Consider the following 17,215-nt stretch of genomic DNA (forward strand, 5'->3'; position numbering starts at 1 on the left):
TGTGGGGGCAATGAGTCAGAGAGTTAGCCAAAACACACTGCTCCCCACACCCACTGGCCTTCATAGAGCCCCCCCTCCCCCCAACCTCCACCCCTCCCCCCAACCTCCACCCCTCCCCCCAACCTCCACACCTCTCCCCGGAACAGGTCCCCTCAACCGTGGACCCTGGGGCAGCCAGAAGCAGAGACATGGCACTGTCCCGCAGGGTCCAACCTCCTGGTCTAGACTATATTAGCTCCCTGCAGGCTTTACATGGCCTGTTCCAAACAGAAAGACATACACGGTGAACGGTCAGGCACTGAGGAATGCGGTAGAACAGAGGGATTGGGGGATACAGAGACATAATTCCCTGAAAGTGGTGACACAGGTGGTCAGAGTTGTAAAGAAAACTTTTGGTACATTGGTCTTCATAAATTAAAGTATTGAGTACAGGAGTCGGGATGTTATGGTAAAGTTGTACAAGACATTGGTGAGGCCACATTTGGAGAATTGTGTCCAGTTTTGGTCACTGAACTACAGGAAAGATCTCAATGAGATAGAAAGATGCAGAGAAGATTTACGAGGATGTTGCCAGGACGTCAGGATCTGAGTTACAGGAAAAGGTTAAAAAAGTTGGGACTTTATTCCCTGGAGCTTAGAAAAATAAGGGGAGATTTGATCGAGGTATTTAAAATGATGAGGGGGATGGGCAGAGTAAATGGAGGTCAGCTTTTCCCACTGAGGGTGGGTGAGATCCAAACCAGAGGACACGGTTAAGGGTGAAAGGGGAGAGTTTTAGGGAGAACTTCTTCACACAGAGAGCGGTGGGGGTGTGGAACGAGCTGAAGGGGTGAATACAAGGTTGATTTATCGAAGATAAATGTCAACACGTCTCCCATACGGTCCTACACTCCCTTCACCCCACCACCCAATCCCATCTCCCCCCGCACCCGTCTGTGCCCATGGGAGCAGCGGGAAAACACTGAGGGGGTGGGTGTGGAGCGCTGTGGATGGGACTCACCGACAATCCCACTCATTCCCAGACCTGGGAAGGTCCGCGGACCAGCGACCAACAGATATCTGGGAGGCCAGCGGCTCGAGAACAATTGGCAGCTCCTGAGGGAGAAGAGACACTGAACTTCGAATCACAGGATCGGCCCTTTGGCGCATGAAACTGATCTGACCCTTGCAATCCTGCTGCAACACTCCCCACCGCTCACCTTGTCAGTTCCTGTACCCTGAGATCTCTCTGTTCTACAACACTCCCCACTGCTCAGCGTGTCGGTCCCTGTACCCCGAGGTCCCTCTGTTCTACAACACTCCCCACCGCTCACCTCGTCAGTCCCCGTACCCCGAGGTCCCTCTGTTCTACAATACACCCCACTGTTCACCATGTGGGTTCCCATACCTTAAGCTCTTCTCTTTGAGCAAAGGACAGTCCAGCACGAGAGGCCCTTCAGCCCACAATGTTGTGATAGCCAATGTAAACCTATACCACAATCTCACCATTACATCCCTCACACCTGCAACACTCAATTTTCTTGCATTCATGGGCCTGTGTAAAAGTACTTGACATGTCCCCTATTGTACCAGCCTCCACCATCACCCCCGCAAAGCCTCCCAGACATTCACCGCTCTCTGCGTAACTGGGAGACAGGCACTGGCAGACCACCCTCTCAGAAGCAACCTTTGCTCATCTACTCTGTCCACGCCTTTCAACGTTGAAAATGTTTCACTGAGACCCTCCCTCAATTGCAATGAGTGCAGGCCAAGAGCTCTTCATATGATAACCATTTCATTCCTGGAATCATCCTGGTGAACCGTGTCTGAACCCTCCCCCCACCCCCCCACCCCACCAATGTCAGCACGCTGTAAAACATTACAGCTCAGAGAAAGGGCCCATTGGTCCTTCTCGTCTGTGCCAAGCTATCATTGTGCCTCGTCTCACTGACCTGCACCCAGTCCATAGCCCTCCCACACCCCTCCCATCCATGGACCTGTCTGAATCTTTCTTCAATGTTAAAATTGAGCCCACATTCACCACCTCAGCTCATTCCACACCAACACCCCTCTCTATGTGGAAGAAGTTCCCCCTTAAACTTTTCCCCTTTCACCCTTAACCCGTGTCCTCTGGTTTGGATCTCACCCACCCTCAGTGGGAAAAGCCAACCTACAATTACTCTGTCCCTCTCATCATTTTAAACTCTTCAATCAAATCTCCCCTCATTCTTATACACTCCAGGGAATAAAGTCCCAACCTGTTTAACCTTTCCCTGTAACTTCCTGAGGAGTGCGGTAGAATAGAGGGATCTGGGGATACAGAGACATAATTCCCTGAAAGTGGAGTCACAGATGGACAGGGTTGTAAAGAGAGCTTTTGGCACATTGGCCTTCATAAATCAAAGTATTGAGTACAGGAGTTGGGATGTTATGGTAAAGTTGTACAAGACATTGATGAGGGGAAATTTGGAGCATTGTGTGCAGTTTTGGTCACCAAACTACAGGAAAGATCTCAATAAGATAGAAAGATGCAGAGAAGATTTACGAGGATGTTGCCAGGACGTCAGGATCTGAGTTACAGGGAAAGGTTATTCCCTGGAGCGTAGAAGAATGAGGGGAGATTTGATAGAGGTGTGTAAAATGATGAGGGGGACAGAGTAAATGTAGGTCGGCTTTCCCACTGAGGGTGGGTGAGATCCAAACCAGAGGACATGGGTTAAGGGTGAAAGGGGAAAAGTTTAGGGGGATCTCCTTCACACAGAGAGAGGAGTGGGAGTGAGTAGAGCTGAAGGGGTGAATATGGGCTCAGTTTTAACATTTAAGAGCAATTTGAACGGGTACGTGGATGGGAGGTGTACGGCTGGGTGGGACAAGGCAGAATAATGAGATGAAGGGGCCTGTTCTACAGGAGCAGAAACAGGCTATTCAGCCCATCTAGGCTGCCCCACCCCTAAGCTGACCCATTTCCCCACTTAGGCCCACTGCCCATTCTTCCCCATCAGACACCGCCCCCCATAACCTGTGATGCCTGGCTAATCGATCTCTGCCTTGAACACACCCAAAGTCCCGGCCTCCACAAGTGCCCGTGGCAACAAATTCCACAGATTTGCCGCCATCCGGCTGAAGAAATTCTTCTGCATCTCCTTTCTCAGCGGACACCCTTCTGTCCTGAGGGGGACAGAGTAATTGTAGGTTGGCTTTTCCCACTGAGGGTGGGTGAGATCCAAACCAGAGGGCACGGGTTAAGGGTGAAAGGGGAAAAGTTTGAGGGGGAACTTATTCCACATAGAGAGGGGTGGGGGTGTGGAATGAGCTGAGGTGTGAATGTGGGCTCAATTTTAACATTGAAAAAAGATTCAGACAGGTCCATGGATGGGAGGGGTGTGGGAGGGCTATGGACTGGGTGGGGTACAACCACCTATTCTGTCCAACGTTTGAAATGTTTCAATGTGATTCTACCCCCACCCCCCCCCCCCCACTTGTTCACCTAAATTCCAACTAATTCAGGCCAATAATGATAACCCAGAATCATCCTAGGGACACATCCCCACCCCACACCCAGAGTCCCATCCGACATCAGCTCATCCTCTCTTCAAGGCGAGCCCAAAACTGCAGGCAAATTGATCAAAGGAGAAAAGCCCTTGACACCAGGACGCAGACAGGCAACCATCACTCCCCCGGGTCCCTGTTCCCAACCCAGTCTGAGGCTCACCTTGCCATTCCTCCTTCAGGGATGCAGGAGCCCCAGAATGGGGTGTGGAAGGCAGCCGGAGGCTTGCTCGCTTCCTGTGATACGGCGCCTTGTGCTTCAGCAGAGCCTGTGGGGGGTTTGCAGATGGAGGTCAAGGTTGACCGCAGGCATGTGGCGGAGACATGGTGAACGGTGGGGGGGGGGGGGGGGTGGTTTGTAGAACACAGAGACGTTGGGGGTACGGGGACCGACACGGTGAATGGAGGGGAATGTTGTAGAAAAGAGAGACCTCGGGGTATGGGGATCAACACAGTGAAACGTGGTGAGTGTTGGAAAACAGAAAGACCTCAGGGTACGGGGACCAACACGATGAATGGAGGGGAATGTTATAGAACAGAGACACCTTGGGGTACAGGGACTGATGTGGTGGTGAAACATGGTGAGTGTTGGAAAACAGAAAGACCTCAGGGTATGGGGCCCAACACGGTGAACGGTGGGGAGTGTTGTAGAACAGGGAGACCTCGGGGTACGGGGACTGACACGGTGAATGGTGGGGAGTGTAGGAGAATGCAGAGACCTCGGGGTATGGGGACTAACACGGTGAACAGTGGGGAGTGTTGTAGGACAGAGAGACCTCGGGGTATGGGGACTGTCACGGTGAATGGTGGGGAGTGTAGGAGAATGCAGAGACCTTGGGGTATGGGGACCAACATGGCACATTGGCCTTCATAAATCAAAGTGTTTTCGAACAGAGAGACCTCTGGGTACGGGGACCGACTCGGTGAACAGTGGGGAGTGTTGTAGAACAGAAACCTTGGGGTACGGGGAACGACACAGTTAACGGTAGGGAGTGTTGTAGAACAGAGAGATCTCGGTGTACGGGGACTGACATGATGAACGGTGGGGAATATTGTAGAACAGAGAGACCTCGGGGTATGGGGTCTGACATGGTGATCGGTGGGGAGTATGTAGAACGGAGACCTCGGGATTTCCCTGAATTTCTCATTTCCTCAAAACCTCTGAGAAATTATCTGTTACAATGCATGTGGTAAATGATCAGTTTCTGTCTCTGAAACCCACAGAGGTAAGGATGGGGTGGGAAGAGGTGGGGAGACCCTCTTGACGTACCATCCTTCCCATGACCTGTGCACCAACAACATCCCAGGATACCTTTCGTGTGCCAGTTCCACACCACTTTCACTCAGTAGTCACCACCCCTCTGGCCAGACCTATGGGTAGTGACAAGATTGTCTGCTCCTTGATGCACAGGAAGGCAGTGCGAGGCTTGAACAGGGCACAGAGACAGTGGCCAGGATATGCATGTTGGGCTGAAAGGTCTGAATAGCATGCCAGTCAGGCATTTCCCCCTCATCGTCTCTCATTCCAACTCCCCTCTCTCTGCTCACACTCTCTCACCCTTTCCCTCTTTCCCTCTCCCTCTTTCCCTCTCCCATCTTCTCTTTCCCCCTCTTTCTCTCTCCTCCTCTCCCCTCTCTCTCCCCTTTTCCTTTCACTCTCCCCCTCTCCCTCCACCTCTCTCCTCTTTTTCTCTCCCACCCTCTTTCTCCCCCTTCACCTCTCTCCCTCTCTCCCCCTCCCCTGTCTCTCCCCTCTCCCTCTCTCTCTCCCCACCACTCTCTCCCCACCACTCTCTCCCTCCGTCTCTCTCCCTACCACTCTCCTTTTTCACCCTCTCTCTCCTCCTCCGTTTCCCCCTCTCTCTCTCTTCCCCATCCCCTTCCGCCTCCTTGCAGGCGAGGCACACGAGGAAGGAGGGCGGAAGGGAGGATGGGTGTGTTCAAGGGTGAAGAGGAGGTCAGAGGTTTCACACTCTCTTCACCAAGAGAGCTGTGCTCGCGCCTGTGGGGGTGGGGGATGTGAATGAAGACCAACCCTGGATGTGGCCCCGGGTTCTGCAACAGGGATGCGGCAGGCAAGCCTGCACCATGCACAAACTCTGGGGAGTTGGTGATGGGTGCAGGGTTTGGCAGACAGGAATGGCCTGGCACTGGTCTTTCATTCACTCTTGCCCCCCCCCCCATTTCTTGCCCTCTCTCTCCCCTTCCTCCCTCTCTCTCCCCTTCCTCCCTCTCTCTCCCCCTCCTCTCCCCCTCCCTCCCCTCTCTCCTCTCCATCTCTCTCCCCCTTCTCTCTCCCCAACACACTCTGTCTCTCTCTTGCCCTCTCTCCCTCTTCCCCTCTCTATCTCCCCCCACTCTGTCCCCTTCGTCTCTCTCCCCCCCCCCCCCCACGTCTCTTCCCCCCTTCCCTCTCTCTCTCTCTCTCTCTCTCTCTCCCCTCACTCTCCTACCTCTCTTTCTCTCTTTACCTGACTCGCAGAGGGGATGTGACAGGAGGGAGGGTTTCGGACTCACCTCTGGCCCCGGTGTGGCTCGGCGTTAGAGGTGGGGATCACTCCGAGTCCACTTGTCCCACTGCTGGCGCAGTCAACTCAAGCTACCCCAGCTCCCCACCGCGGGCAAGCAGGAAGACAAGGGAGAGGGGAGGAGCGGTCTCAAACCACGCGCTTCCTCCCACAGACCAAACCAGCCATGTCGGCTAGAAGAGAGGTGGGAGGGGGGTGGAAACGGAAGCCAAATGGTATCCGTGTAATGAAGAGTGGGGGGGGGGGGTTGAGAGGGGGTTAGAGAGGGGGAGAGAAAGGGAGAGAGAGGGAGCGTGAGAGGAGAGAGGGAGAGCGAGGGGGTAGAGAGGTGGGGGAGAGAGAGAGGAGGGATTGAGAGGGGAAGAGGGAGAGAGAAGGAAAGAGAGAGAGAGAAGGGGAAGAGAGAGGGGAGAGAGAGAGGGGGAAGAGAGCGGGGGAGTGCGCAGGGAGTAGAGAGGGGAAGAGAGCAGGGAGGTAGAGAGGGGGAGAGAAGGGATAGAGAGCACTGGGTAGGGGGAGAAGGCGGAGCGGGGATAGAGAGGGGGTGGACAGGGGAGAGGTGGGTAGAGAGGGGGAGAGAGGGTGAGAAGATTGAGTGGGGGAGAGAAAAGGAGAGAGAGCGAGAGAGGGAAAGAGGGGGTGAGTGAGAAGAGAGAAGGGGTAGAGAGAGGCAGGAGAAAGGGGGTAGAGAGGAGGGATTGAGAGGGAGAGAGAAGGGGACAGAGGGGGAAAGAGAGAGAGAGGCGAGAGGGGGAGGGTGAGAGGGGGAAGGGAGCGGGGAGAGCGCAGGGAGTAAGAAGAGAGCAGGGAGTAGAAAGGGGGAGGAGAAGGGGAGAGCAGGGGAAAGAGAAGGGGTAGAGAGCAGTGAGTAGAGGGGGGAGAGAGGGTGAGGGAGAGGGAATGACAGGGGAGAGGTGGGTAAAGAGGGGGAGAGAGCAGGGGAAAGTGAGGGGTAGAGAGGGTGAGGAGGGGAAAGAGAGGGGAGAAGAGAGGGGAGAGTGGGGGGGAGAGGAGAGATCAGGGAGAGAGGGAGATGAGAGGAGGAAAGAGGAGGGAGAGAGGGTGAAAGAGAGGGGAGAAGAAAGGGGAGAGAGAGAGAGGGGAGAGAGAGCAGCAGGTAGAAAGGGGAGATAGCAGCAGGTGGAAAGGGGGAGGGGTAGAGGCGGGAGAGAGTGGGGGGACAGAGAGTGGGGATATAGAGAGGGGAGAGAGTGAAAGAGTGGGAGAGGGGGTAGAGAGGGGGGAGAGATGGGTGAGGGGGGTGGAGGGAGGAGGAGAGGACTGTGTCTAACTGTGAGAATAGAACTTCATGTGAAAATGATCTGAGATTGAACTGTGTGATGTTGAAACTAAGGGAGGGAAGCAACTCTGAAAATAACTCTGTTCTCTAAATAATTCATTGTGAATATTCTCTTTTGTTATTTAGAAGTTGGGGGGGAAGGGAAGCGATGGCTGCCATTCTGGACTGGGCATCTTGCTGTGGGGAGGCAATATTTGTAATCGCCGAGGTCAATGAGGTGTATTGGGGGTGGGCGTCTCCATGCGGTGGACCAGAGGTCCCACGGTACTCTGCTGCAGTACTCTGATCAATGGGCATGCCACTTTCACCCGCGCAGGGCAAGAAGGCCAACCATCCTCCACTGGTGATGCCCAGGCCGGTCGACCCAGCCTCTCTGATGCGGCTGGTTGATCCAAGTGTGAAATTGGCAGAGAGAGGCTGGAGCTAATGTATCGGAAATTGTTTCAGAATGTTCTCCTCTGCTCTTCATTTGGATGGATAAGACAGACAAGCTTAGAGCTTTGAGATTTGGAGTTTGGAGGAGAGAGGTAAAGGGGAGGTGCGGTTTGTAATTGGTTGAAGAAAGATACCGATGGGTAACATATTGAATACTTTAAGCTTTAATGTAAATGAGCTTAATAGTCCAGTGAAAAGGAAGAGGATTTTGGCTCATGTCAAGAAAATGAAGGTTAGGGGGCCCACGTGATGAGGAAGGTGTAGCAGATCATCGAACCCTCAAGCTCTTGGACCAGGAGATTTACAAAAAGTTTAAAAAGAAACTTTTAGAAAAACAAACGAGCAAATAAAGATCCCCACCTGGAAATAATAGGAAGCAAAGATGCGAGCCAGGCAGAACATTCAGTGCCTGGTCCGGCCTCCCTCGTGGAGCCCAAGATGGTGACGCACGAGTCAGGGCCAAAGGCGCGGCCTGCCGAGTGCAGTTGAAGCTTACCCAGGAGGGCAGCGGGATGTGAGACCGACCCGGGGAGGAGAGGCGGCACGGTCCCCGTTTGATCGTCAGATGGGGGGGAGGACCTGTGGAGAGGTCCAAGACTTGGGGAGGGGGGCGGAATGCGTCATGCCCTCCCCCACTGAGGACAGCAAGAGAAGAGTGCCCAGAAGTGGAACGTGACGGGCAATAGGAGCAGGCGGGAGATCTTGGCCCCATGTTGGTAGATGGCTCCAACAGAGATCCCAGCGACTTGGGAGGTGATGAGGAGGTTGGAAGCGGCGTCGGGAGGAAAGAGCAGGGAAGGGGATCCTGGATCCACGAGGGGAGCAGGATGTCACTGGCAAGAAGGAATGGGACACAGAGTCCTCACTACAAGATATTTTAAAGACTATGGGAAGAATGGTGGCGAGATCAGCAAGAGACTTAAGGGAGTAAACAGGGGGAGTCTCTGGGGAAATGGCTAAGAGTATAAAGTACATTAGTTTCAACGTTAATGTCTTGAACGGAAGAGCGAAGAGAAAAAGAGTTTTTTTTTAAATTTTTTATTTTTCACACTATAAACCAGATTGAGCAAGATACATACAGACATTTTTCTTCTTAAATATATACAGTGTCATTTTATCCCCCTTTTTCCCTCCTCCCTTCCCTCCCTCCCTCACCCCCTTTCCCATTTATTTAAAGTTCAATCTATAAGATACATTAAACCCGTTAAACAATGTTGTCACTTAATAAAAATAAACAAGAAATTTTACTGAGTCAGTTCTTTTCGTTATCTTCTCCTTCTGTCATTTTAGGTGGTTGAAGTCCACGGTAGGATTTCTCTATTGTGTTTCATGTATGGCTCCCATATTTGTTCAAATATTGTAATGTTATTTCTTAAATTATATGTTATTTTTTCTAATGGCATACATTTATTCATTTATATGTACCATTGTTGTATTCTCAAGTTGTCTTCTAATTTCCAGGTTGACATAATACATTTTTTTGCTACAGCTAGGGCTATCATAACAAATCTTTTTTGTGCTCCTTCCAAATCGAGTCCAAATTCTTTGTTTCTTATATTACTTAGGAGGAAGATCTCTGGGTTTTTTGGTATATTGCTTTTTCAGATTTTATTTAATATCTGGTTTAGATCTTCCCAAAATTTTTCCACTTTCTCACATCTCCAAATTGCATGAATTGTTGTTCCCGTTTCCTTTTTACAGCAAAAACATCTGTCTGATACTGTTGGGTTCCATTTATTTAACTTTTGAGGTGTGATGTATAGCCTGTGTATCCAGTTATATTGTATCATGCGTAACCTCGTGTTTATTGTATTTCTCATAGTTCCGGAGCAGAGCTTCTCCCATGTTTCATTTTTTATCTTTATGTTTAGATCTTGTTCCCATTTTTGTTTAGGTTTACCATTTGTTTCCTCGTTCTCCTTTTCTTGCAGTTTGATGTACATGTTTGTTACAAATTTTTTGATTATCATTGTGTTTGTAATCACATATTCAAAATTGCTTCCTTCTGGTAACATCAGACTGTTTCCCAATTTGTCCTTCAAGTTGGTTTTCAGTTGGTAGTATGCAAACATTGCATCATGAGTTATATTATATTTATCCTTCATTTGTTCAAAGAATAATAATTTATTTCCCGAAAAACAATTTTCTATTCTTTTGATCCCTTTTCTCTCCCATTCTCTAAAGGAAAGGTTATCTATTGTAAAAGGGATTAGCTGATTTTGCGTCAATATTAGTTTTGGTAGTTGGTAATTTGTTTTATTCCTTCTACATGAATCTTCTTCCAAATGTTGAGCAGATAATGCAATACCGGTGAATTGTACCAATTTTTCATCCCATTTATATAGTATATGTTCAGGTATCTTCTCCCCTATTTTATCTAGTTCTAATCTGATCCAATCTGGTTTTTCCCTTGTTTGATAAAAATCTGATAGGTATCTTAATTGTGCGGCTTTATAATAATTTTTAAAATTTGGCAGTTGTAAACCTCCTTGTTTGTACCATTCTGTTCATTTATCTAGTGCTATCCTCGGTTTCCCCCCTTTCCATAAAAATTTCCTTATTATTTTCTTTAACTCCTTGAAGAATTTCTCTGTTAGGCATATTGGTAATGACTGAAATAGGTATTGTATCCTTGGGAAAATGTTCATTTTAATACAGTTTATCTTTCCTATCAATGTTAGTGGTAAGTCTTTCCAATGCTCTAAGTCGTCTTGTAATTTTTTCCTTAATGGATGGTAATTGAGTTTATATAGATGGCCGAGGTTTTTATTTAGTTGTATACCTAGGTATCGCATTGCTTGCGTTTGCCATCTAAATGGCGATTCTTTCTTAAACTTTGAGAAATTCGCATTATTCATTGGCATTGCTTCACTTTTATTTGCGTTGATCTTGTACCCCGACACTTCTCCACATTCCCTCAATTTCCTATGTAATTCTTTTATTGATATTTCTGGTTCTGTTAAGTATATTATAACGTCATCTGCAAATAGACTGATTTTATATTCCTTCCCTTTTATTTTTATCCCTTTTATTTTATTTTCTGTTCTTATCAGTTCTGCTAGTGGTTTTATAGCTAACGCGAACAGTGAGGGAGATAGTGGACATCCTTGCCTTGTTGATCTGCTTAAGTTAAATTGTTTTGATATATATCCATTTACTGTCACTTTCGCCAATGGCCCCTTATATAATGCTTTAATCCAATTAATATATTTCTCTGGTAAGCTGAATTTTTGTAGTACTTTGAATAAATAATTCCAAATAATTCCACTCAGTCAAAGGCCTTCCCTGCGTCTAAAGCAACCGCTACTGTTGGAGTTTTATTTCCTTCTACTGCATGAATTAAGTTAATAAATTTACAGATATTGTCTGTTCATCTTTTTTTAATAAATCCAGTTTGGTCTAGATTTACTATTTTTGGTATATAGTCGGCTAATCTGTTTGCTAATAGTTTAGCTATTATCTTATAATCTGTGTTAAGTAAAGATATTGGTCTATATGACGCTGGTGCGAGTGGATCTTTCCCTGTCTTTGGTATTACTGTAATTATTGCTGTTTTGCATGAATCTGGTAAGCTTTGTGTTTTATCAATCTGGTTGATTACTTCCAGAAGGGGAGGAATTAATAAGTCTTTAAATGTTTTATAGAATTCTATTGGGAATCCATCCTCTCCTGCTGTTTTATTGTTCGGTAGTTTTTTTATTATCTCCTGTAATTCTTCTATTTCAAATGGTTTTATTAATTTATTTTGCTCCTCTGTTTGTAATTTCGGTAGTTCAATTTTAGTTAGAAATTCATCTATTTTGTCTTCTTTCCCTTCGTTTTCAGTTTGATATAGTTGCTCGTAGAATTCTCTGATGTTTTCATTGATCTCCGTTGGATTATATGTTATTTGCTTGTCCTTTTTCCTTAATGCCAATATTATTCTTTTAGTTTGTTCTGTCTTAAGCTGCCACGCTAGAATTTTGTGCGTTTTTTCTCCTAGTTCATAATATTTCTGTTTTGTCTTCATTATGTTCTTCTCCACCTTATATGTTTGTAGTGTTTCATATTTATTTTTTAATCTGCCATTTCTCTTCTTTTAGTTGTATCTTCCTTTATTGCTAATTCTTTTTCTATATTTGTTATTTCCCTTTCCAACTGTTCTGTTTCCCGATTGTAGTTCTTCATCTTAGTTACATAACTTACATACCCTTTGATGAACACTTTCATTGCATCCCATAGTATAAACTTATCTTTCATTGATTCCATATTTATTTCAAAGTACATTTTAATTTGTCGTTCAATTAATTCTCTAAAATCCTGTCTTTTAAGTAGCATGGAGTTTAATCTCCATCTATACATTCTTGGTGGGATGTCCTCTAGCTCTATTACCAATATCAGGGGTGAATGGTCCGATAATATTCTAGCTTTATATTCTGTTTTTCTTACTCTGTCTTGCATGCGAGCTGATAACAGGAATAGGTCTATTCTTGAGTATGTTTTGTGTCTACCTGAATAATATGAATATTCCTTTTCCTTTGGGTGTTGTTTCCTCCATATATCCAAAAGTTGCATTTCTTGCATCAATTTAATTATAAATTTGGTTACTTTGTTCTTTCTTTTAGTTTTTTTTCCAGTTTTATCCATGTTTGAGTCCAAATTAAGGTTAAAATCCCCTCCTATTAGTATGTTCCCTTGCGTGTCTGCTATCTTCAAAAAGATATCTTGCATAAATTTTTGATCTTCTTCATTAGGTGAATATACATTGAGTAAATTCCAAAATTCTGAATATATCTGACATTTTATCATTACATATCTCCCTGCTGGATCTATTATTTCCTTTTCTATTTTGATTGGTACATTTTTATTGATTAATATAGCTACTCCTCTAGCTTTTGAATTATATGACGCTGCTATTACATGTCCTATCCAATCTCTCTTTAATTTCTTGTGTTCCACTTCAGTTAGATGTGTTTCTTGTACGAATGCTATATCAATTTTTTCTTTTTTCAGTAAATTTAACAGTTTCTTCCTTTTGATTTGGTTATGTATTCCATTAATATTTAAAGTCATATAGCTCAACATAGCCATTTCATACTTTGTTTATCTTTCCTTTCCGTTTCCTCATCACCACCTTCCCTTCTTATCCATTTCTGCTTTCTTTTTTTGAACACATTATAAGACAACATTTCTAAAACATAAAATATTTCCACTATTCTCATATCTAAAATTCCTTTAACCCCACTAGTCCCTCCCCTTTCTGAGTTTCCCTTTGTCCCTTGTCGGGCAACCACATCTCTCCATTTGGATTTGTGAATTTACTCGCAAGCGTCAACTGATTTTGCAGTTACTGTAATTCTTCCCCACCCAGCCCCCCCCCAGAAAAGATTTTAATCTTCATATATAACAAAGGTCACTCTCTTAATTCCCTCCTTACTTCCTTTCTTCCCTTTCTTTCCCTTCTTAGACACATACACACATATACATCTCTATATATATACACCTACATACACACATACATATAGTTTGTTATCATTTTTGTTCTTGTTACATCTCTTCATCTCTCTGTCTGTTTTGTAGTTGTTCTGCAAATTTTCGTGCTTCTTCCGGATCCGAGAATAGTCTGTTTTGCTGCCCCGGAATAACTATTTTAAGTACTGCTGGGTATTTTAACATAAATTTATAACCTTTTTTCCATAGGGTCGTTTTTGCTGCATTAAACTCCTTCCTCTTCTTCAGGAGTTCAAAACTTATATCTGGATAGAAAAAAATTTTTTGACCCTTGTATTCTAGTGGTTTTTTGTCTTCTCTTATTTTCTTCATTGCCTTCTCCAATATATTTTCTCTTGTTGTATATCTTAGGAATTTTACTAGAATGGATCTTGGTTTTTGTTGTGGTTGTGGTTTAGGGGCTAATGTTCTGTGTGCCCTTTCTATTTCCATTTCTTCCTGTAATTCTGGTCTTCCTAGGACCCTGGGGATCCATTCTTTTATAAATTCTTTCATATTTTTGCCTTCTTCATCTTCCTTAAGGCCCACTATCTTTATATTGTTTCTTCTATTATAATTTTCCATTATATCTATCTTCTGAGCTAACAGCTCTTGTGTCTCTTTAACTTTTTTAATCAGATTCTTCTAATTTCTTTTATAAGTCATCTACTTCCATTTCTATGGCTGTTTCTCATTCTTCCACCTTGTCTACTCTTTTTTCTATATCTGTCATGATCAACTCTAATCTATTCACTTTTTCTTCTGTACTTTTTACTCTTCTTTTTATTTCACTGAATTCTTGTGACTGCCATTCTTTTACTGATTCCATATATTCTTTAAAAAATATATATATCCATGTACTTGCCCTTCCCTTCATCTCCCATTTCTCTGTATTCTTCCTCCTCTTCTGAGTCCACTCCAGGATCTGTGTCCTTTACCTCTGTCTCTTCTGGTTTTCTTGTTGGATTGTTTGTTTTATTTTGTTGGGTATTTTTGGTCTTCTTACTTTTATTAGAAGTGTCTTGGTGTTGTTTCTTTGATTTCTTATTTTTATTCTCTTCCTTCTTGTTCTCATTATTTTCTATGTTTTCCTCTTGCTGTTGTGTTGTAGGTGTCTGTTTCAGCTGTGGAGATCGACTCCTCAGCTGGTCCCCCCTCCCGTCAGTGTTATTTTTGTCTTGCGCATCCGCGGTTGCGCACTTTTGTTTGGCTCCGTGAGCCATTTTTGTAGTCCCGAGTTCGGGACTTCGACTGACCTCAGGGAGCGGGCTTCTCTCTCCATGGCGGGCCTCCTTGTACCGGTAAGGCCTTCACCTTCTTCTTTCGACGTCTTTCCTTATTCTTTTCTTCCCGTTGGTTTTGGTTTTTCTTTCTTCGCTGCCATTTTCTCCACACTTTTACTTTCACTTTGTTATGGTTTTTATGTTTGTGCCTTTGCTTTTTCTCTAACTTTTTTTTACTTTTCTGGAGAGGGCTGGAGTTCCCCTACCAGCCACTACTCCATCACGTGACTCCTCCCGAGAAAAAGAGTCTTGATGCACATTAGAATATGGATAGGTGAGAAAATGCCCTAAGTGGACTGACAGGAAGGGTGTCTGAAGTGGAAGAAATGTCTAGAGGCAATTAAGACAGAATAAGTACATTGGTGAGGGTGGTCACCAGGTGGGAGACACTCTGGAGAACCATGGCCGAAGGAACACCATAAAAATTGTGGGGCTGGTAAAGGCGGGAGGGGTCCCACAGCTTTTCTTTTTCCAACATTGGCTACCAGAGGACTCGGAAAGGGAGAAACTGGGGGAAGCAGTGGAAGTCGAGGGGGTCCATCGCCTCCCCCCACTTCCCACACTACCCCCCAGGCCCCAGTCCAAGGCCATGCTCGGCACTGGTGAAGCTCCTGCATCACGAGGGCAAGAGAAGATTCAAAGCACAGAGGCGGTCGGGGGGGGGGGGGGGGGCGAGAGATGGTAATGCCAGGGCAGGTGAGGGGGAGAGAAAGATCCAGTCGGAGGTCAAAGAGGCCTGGGAATTTGTAAAACAGTGACCAGTTTGTTAAATATTGAAGAGCCAAATGGGTAATGTCAACGTTTTATTGTATGTAAGTAAGTATCGCAAGTAAGAGGTATACCTGAGAATAGCAAGAGTGGGTTTAACTGTTTGTTGTATAAATACATTACTGGGAGAATCTATCAAAATGGAAATGGTCTGGTGGGATGAGGGCAGAAAGGTAGATGGGTGTAAAATGCACAGCCTGGGGTAAGGAGGGGGCTGGTGATGACACGGAGGGTGAAAGAGACAGTGGGGAGGGAGGATTAAAGGGAAGGAGATATAGATGGGGAATATATGTTGGCAAGGGGTCAGAGTTTGATGTAGAACCTGGTGTTATTTTTGTTCATCTTCTGTTTGTTGATTTTTTTTTCTTTCGCTTGTCCTTTTGGGATTCGTGGCCCTCGTCTCTGTTTTAGTTTCCCAGGGCATGCCGAGGGCCCGGCGGGCTGGAGCGGACGGCTGAAGGGTAAACGTTGGGTAAATGATGGACATTGGGCAGTGGAGGTAATGGGGAGATCAACTCACATACCAGTCATCAACCATGGCCATGATTCGGTGCAGACCCACTCAACCATGGGGAAAAGAACTACTACAAATCCAACCCACATATATCTCATATATGGGGTCCAAACTTTAACAAAGAAAGGATGATTATCACGTAGATTATACGTTATCTTTTCCAATGGGTCCTCATTTCTGAATGCCACTGTTGGATACTCAAATCAGTCTCATTTTTACAAGTAATTGCCAAATATTTTCTAGCCAGTCTCAAAAAAGGCAATTTGAACCTTATCTAATTTTAGTTCCAAACTCAATTTCTTGACATAACCCAATAGAAAGACCATGGGGTCAAGCAAAATTTTAAATTTAAATGAACTTTCTAAAAATTCCTTAATTCTACTCCCAAAAGGTTTCACTTTTTCACACAACCAAGTCGAGTGTAAGAAAGACCCAATTTGTGTATGACGTCTAAAACATAAATCAGGGGGGAGGAATAAATATATTTCCTTAACTTCTCCGGAGTCAAAAATAACTGATGTATAAAGTTTTAATGAACATATCTATATCTTCCATGCACAAATCTTTTTACCATCTGCACCTAGATTTATAAATATCTGGCTTAAGCATTTTATGCTGTAATAAGGGGTACATCTCAGATGTAAATCCCTTCGTACCCCCTTCACTAAGTAACCTTTCAAATCTAGATCGTCTAGGTAATGGTAACGAACGCCCCAAATTATCCAACAGTAAGGCTCGGGCCTGATAATAAGTAAACAGAATATTTGGAGAAATTTCATATTTCTCCTTCTTTCTCTGAAACGAAATAAAATACCCAGCTTCATAACAATCCTCCACCAGATTTAATACCTTTCTGTTCTCACATTTTCAAGAGCTGGTTATTTAATCAAAAATAAAAAACTTGTTCTGAAACAAAGGAGTTCTAGCCGCGATTTTACCTTTGGTACCTATAATTTCATTCTTCTTACTCCATAATTCCATTAAATGTTTCAACACTGGTAAATTATAACTCTGTAAAAACTGAGAATTCCATTTAAAATGAAGTGATCCATTCTCTTCTCATTAATCTGAGACAATTCAATCTTGGCCCAAACCAGGGGTTTATCCACTTTGAACATCCTGTTAATAAATTTCAATTGCGCCGATTCATAAAAACACTGAAAGTGAGGACATCATAATCCTCCTAAAGCATATTTCCAAGTAAAGTTCTGCAATGACCACCCCCACCCTTGGCATTTTACCTTTACATAGCAAAGGTCCTCACCACAGCGTTCAAATCTTTAAAGAATTTGTGGGGAATTCTACAAGGAATAGACTGGAAAAAGTATTGTATACAGTGAAAGATATTTATTGTCACACAATTTACTCATCAACATTATTGGTAAATCTT

The 17,215-nt window shown here is 45.0% G+C and overlaps 1 protein-coding gene across 1 annotated transcript in view; it reads right to left on the minus strand.

The window, feature by feature from the left end:
• LOC138751035 (integrin alpha-M-like) overlaps positions 1-7,184 on the minus strand; it is a 29,506-nt gene extending 22,322 nt beyond the window's left edge. Inside the window, exons 1-3 of the mRNA XM_069913133.1 lie at positions 6,046-7,184; positions 3,692-3,797; positions 1,001-1,095 (exon numbers count right to left, since the gene is read on the minus strand). Of these exons, the coding sequence (XP_069769234.1) occupies positions 1,001-1,095; positions 3,692-3,699 (103 nt within the window). The 5' untranslated portion in view covers positions 3,700-3,797; positions 6,046-7,184. The remainder of the gene's footprint in view (positions 1-1,000; positions 1,096-3,691; positions 3,798-6,045) is intronic.
• Positions 7,185-17,215: the final 10,031 nt, after the last annotated feature.

This window comes from Narcine bancroftii, unplaced genomic scaffold (assembly GCF_036971445.1).
Source record: "Narcine bancroftii isolate sNarBan1 unplaced genomic scaffold, sNarBan1.hap1 Scaffold_622, whole genome shotgun sequence".
NCBI classification, from domain to species: Eukaryota; Metazoa; Chordata; class Chondrichthyes; order Torpediniformes; family Narcinidae; genus Narcine; species Narcine bancroftii.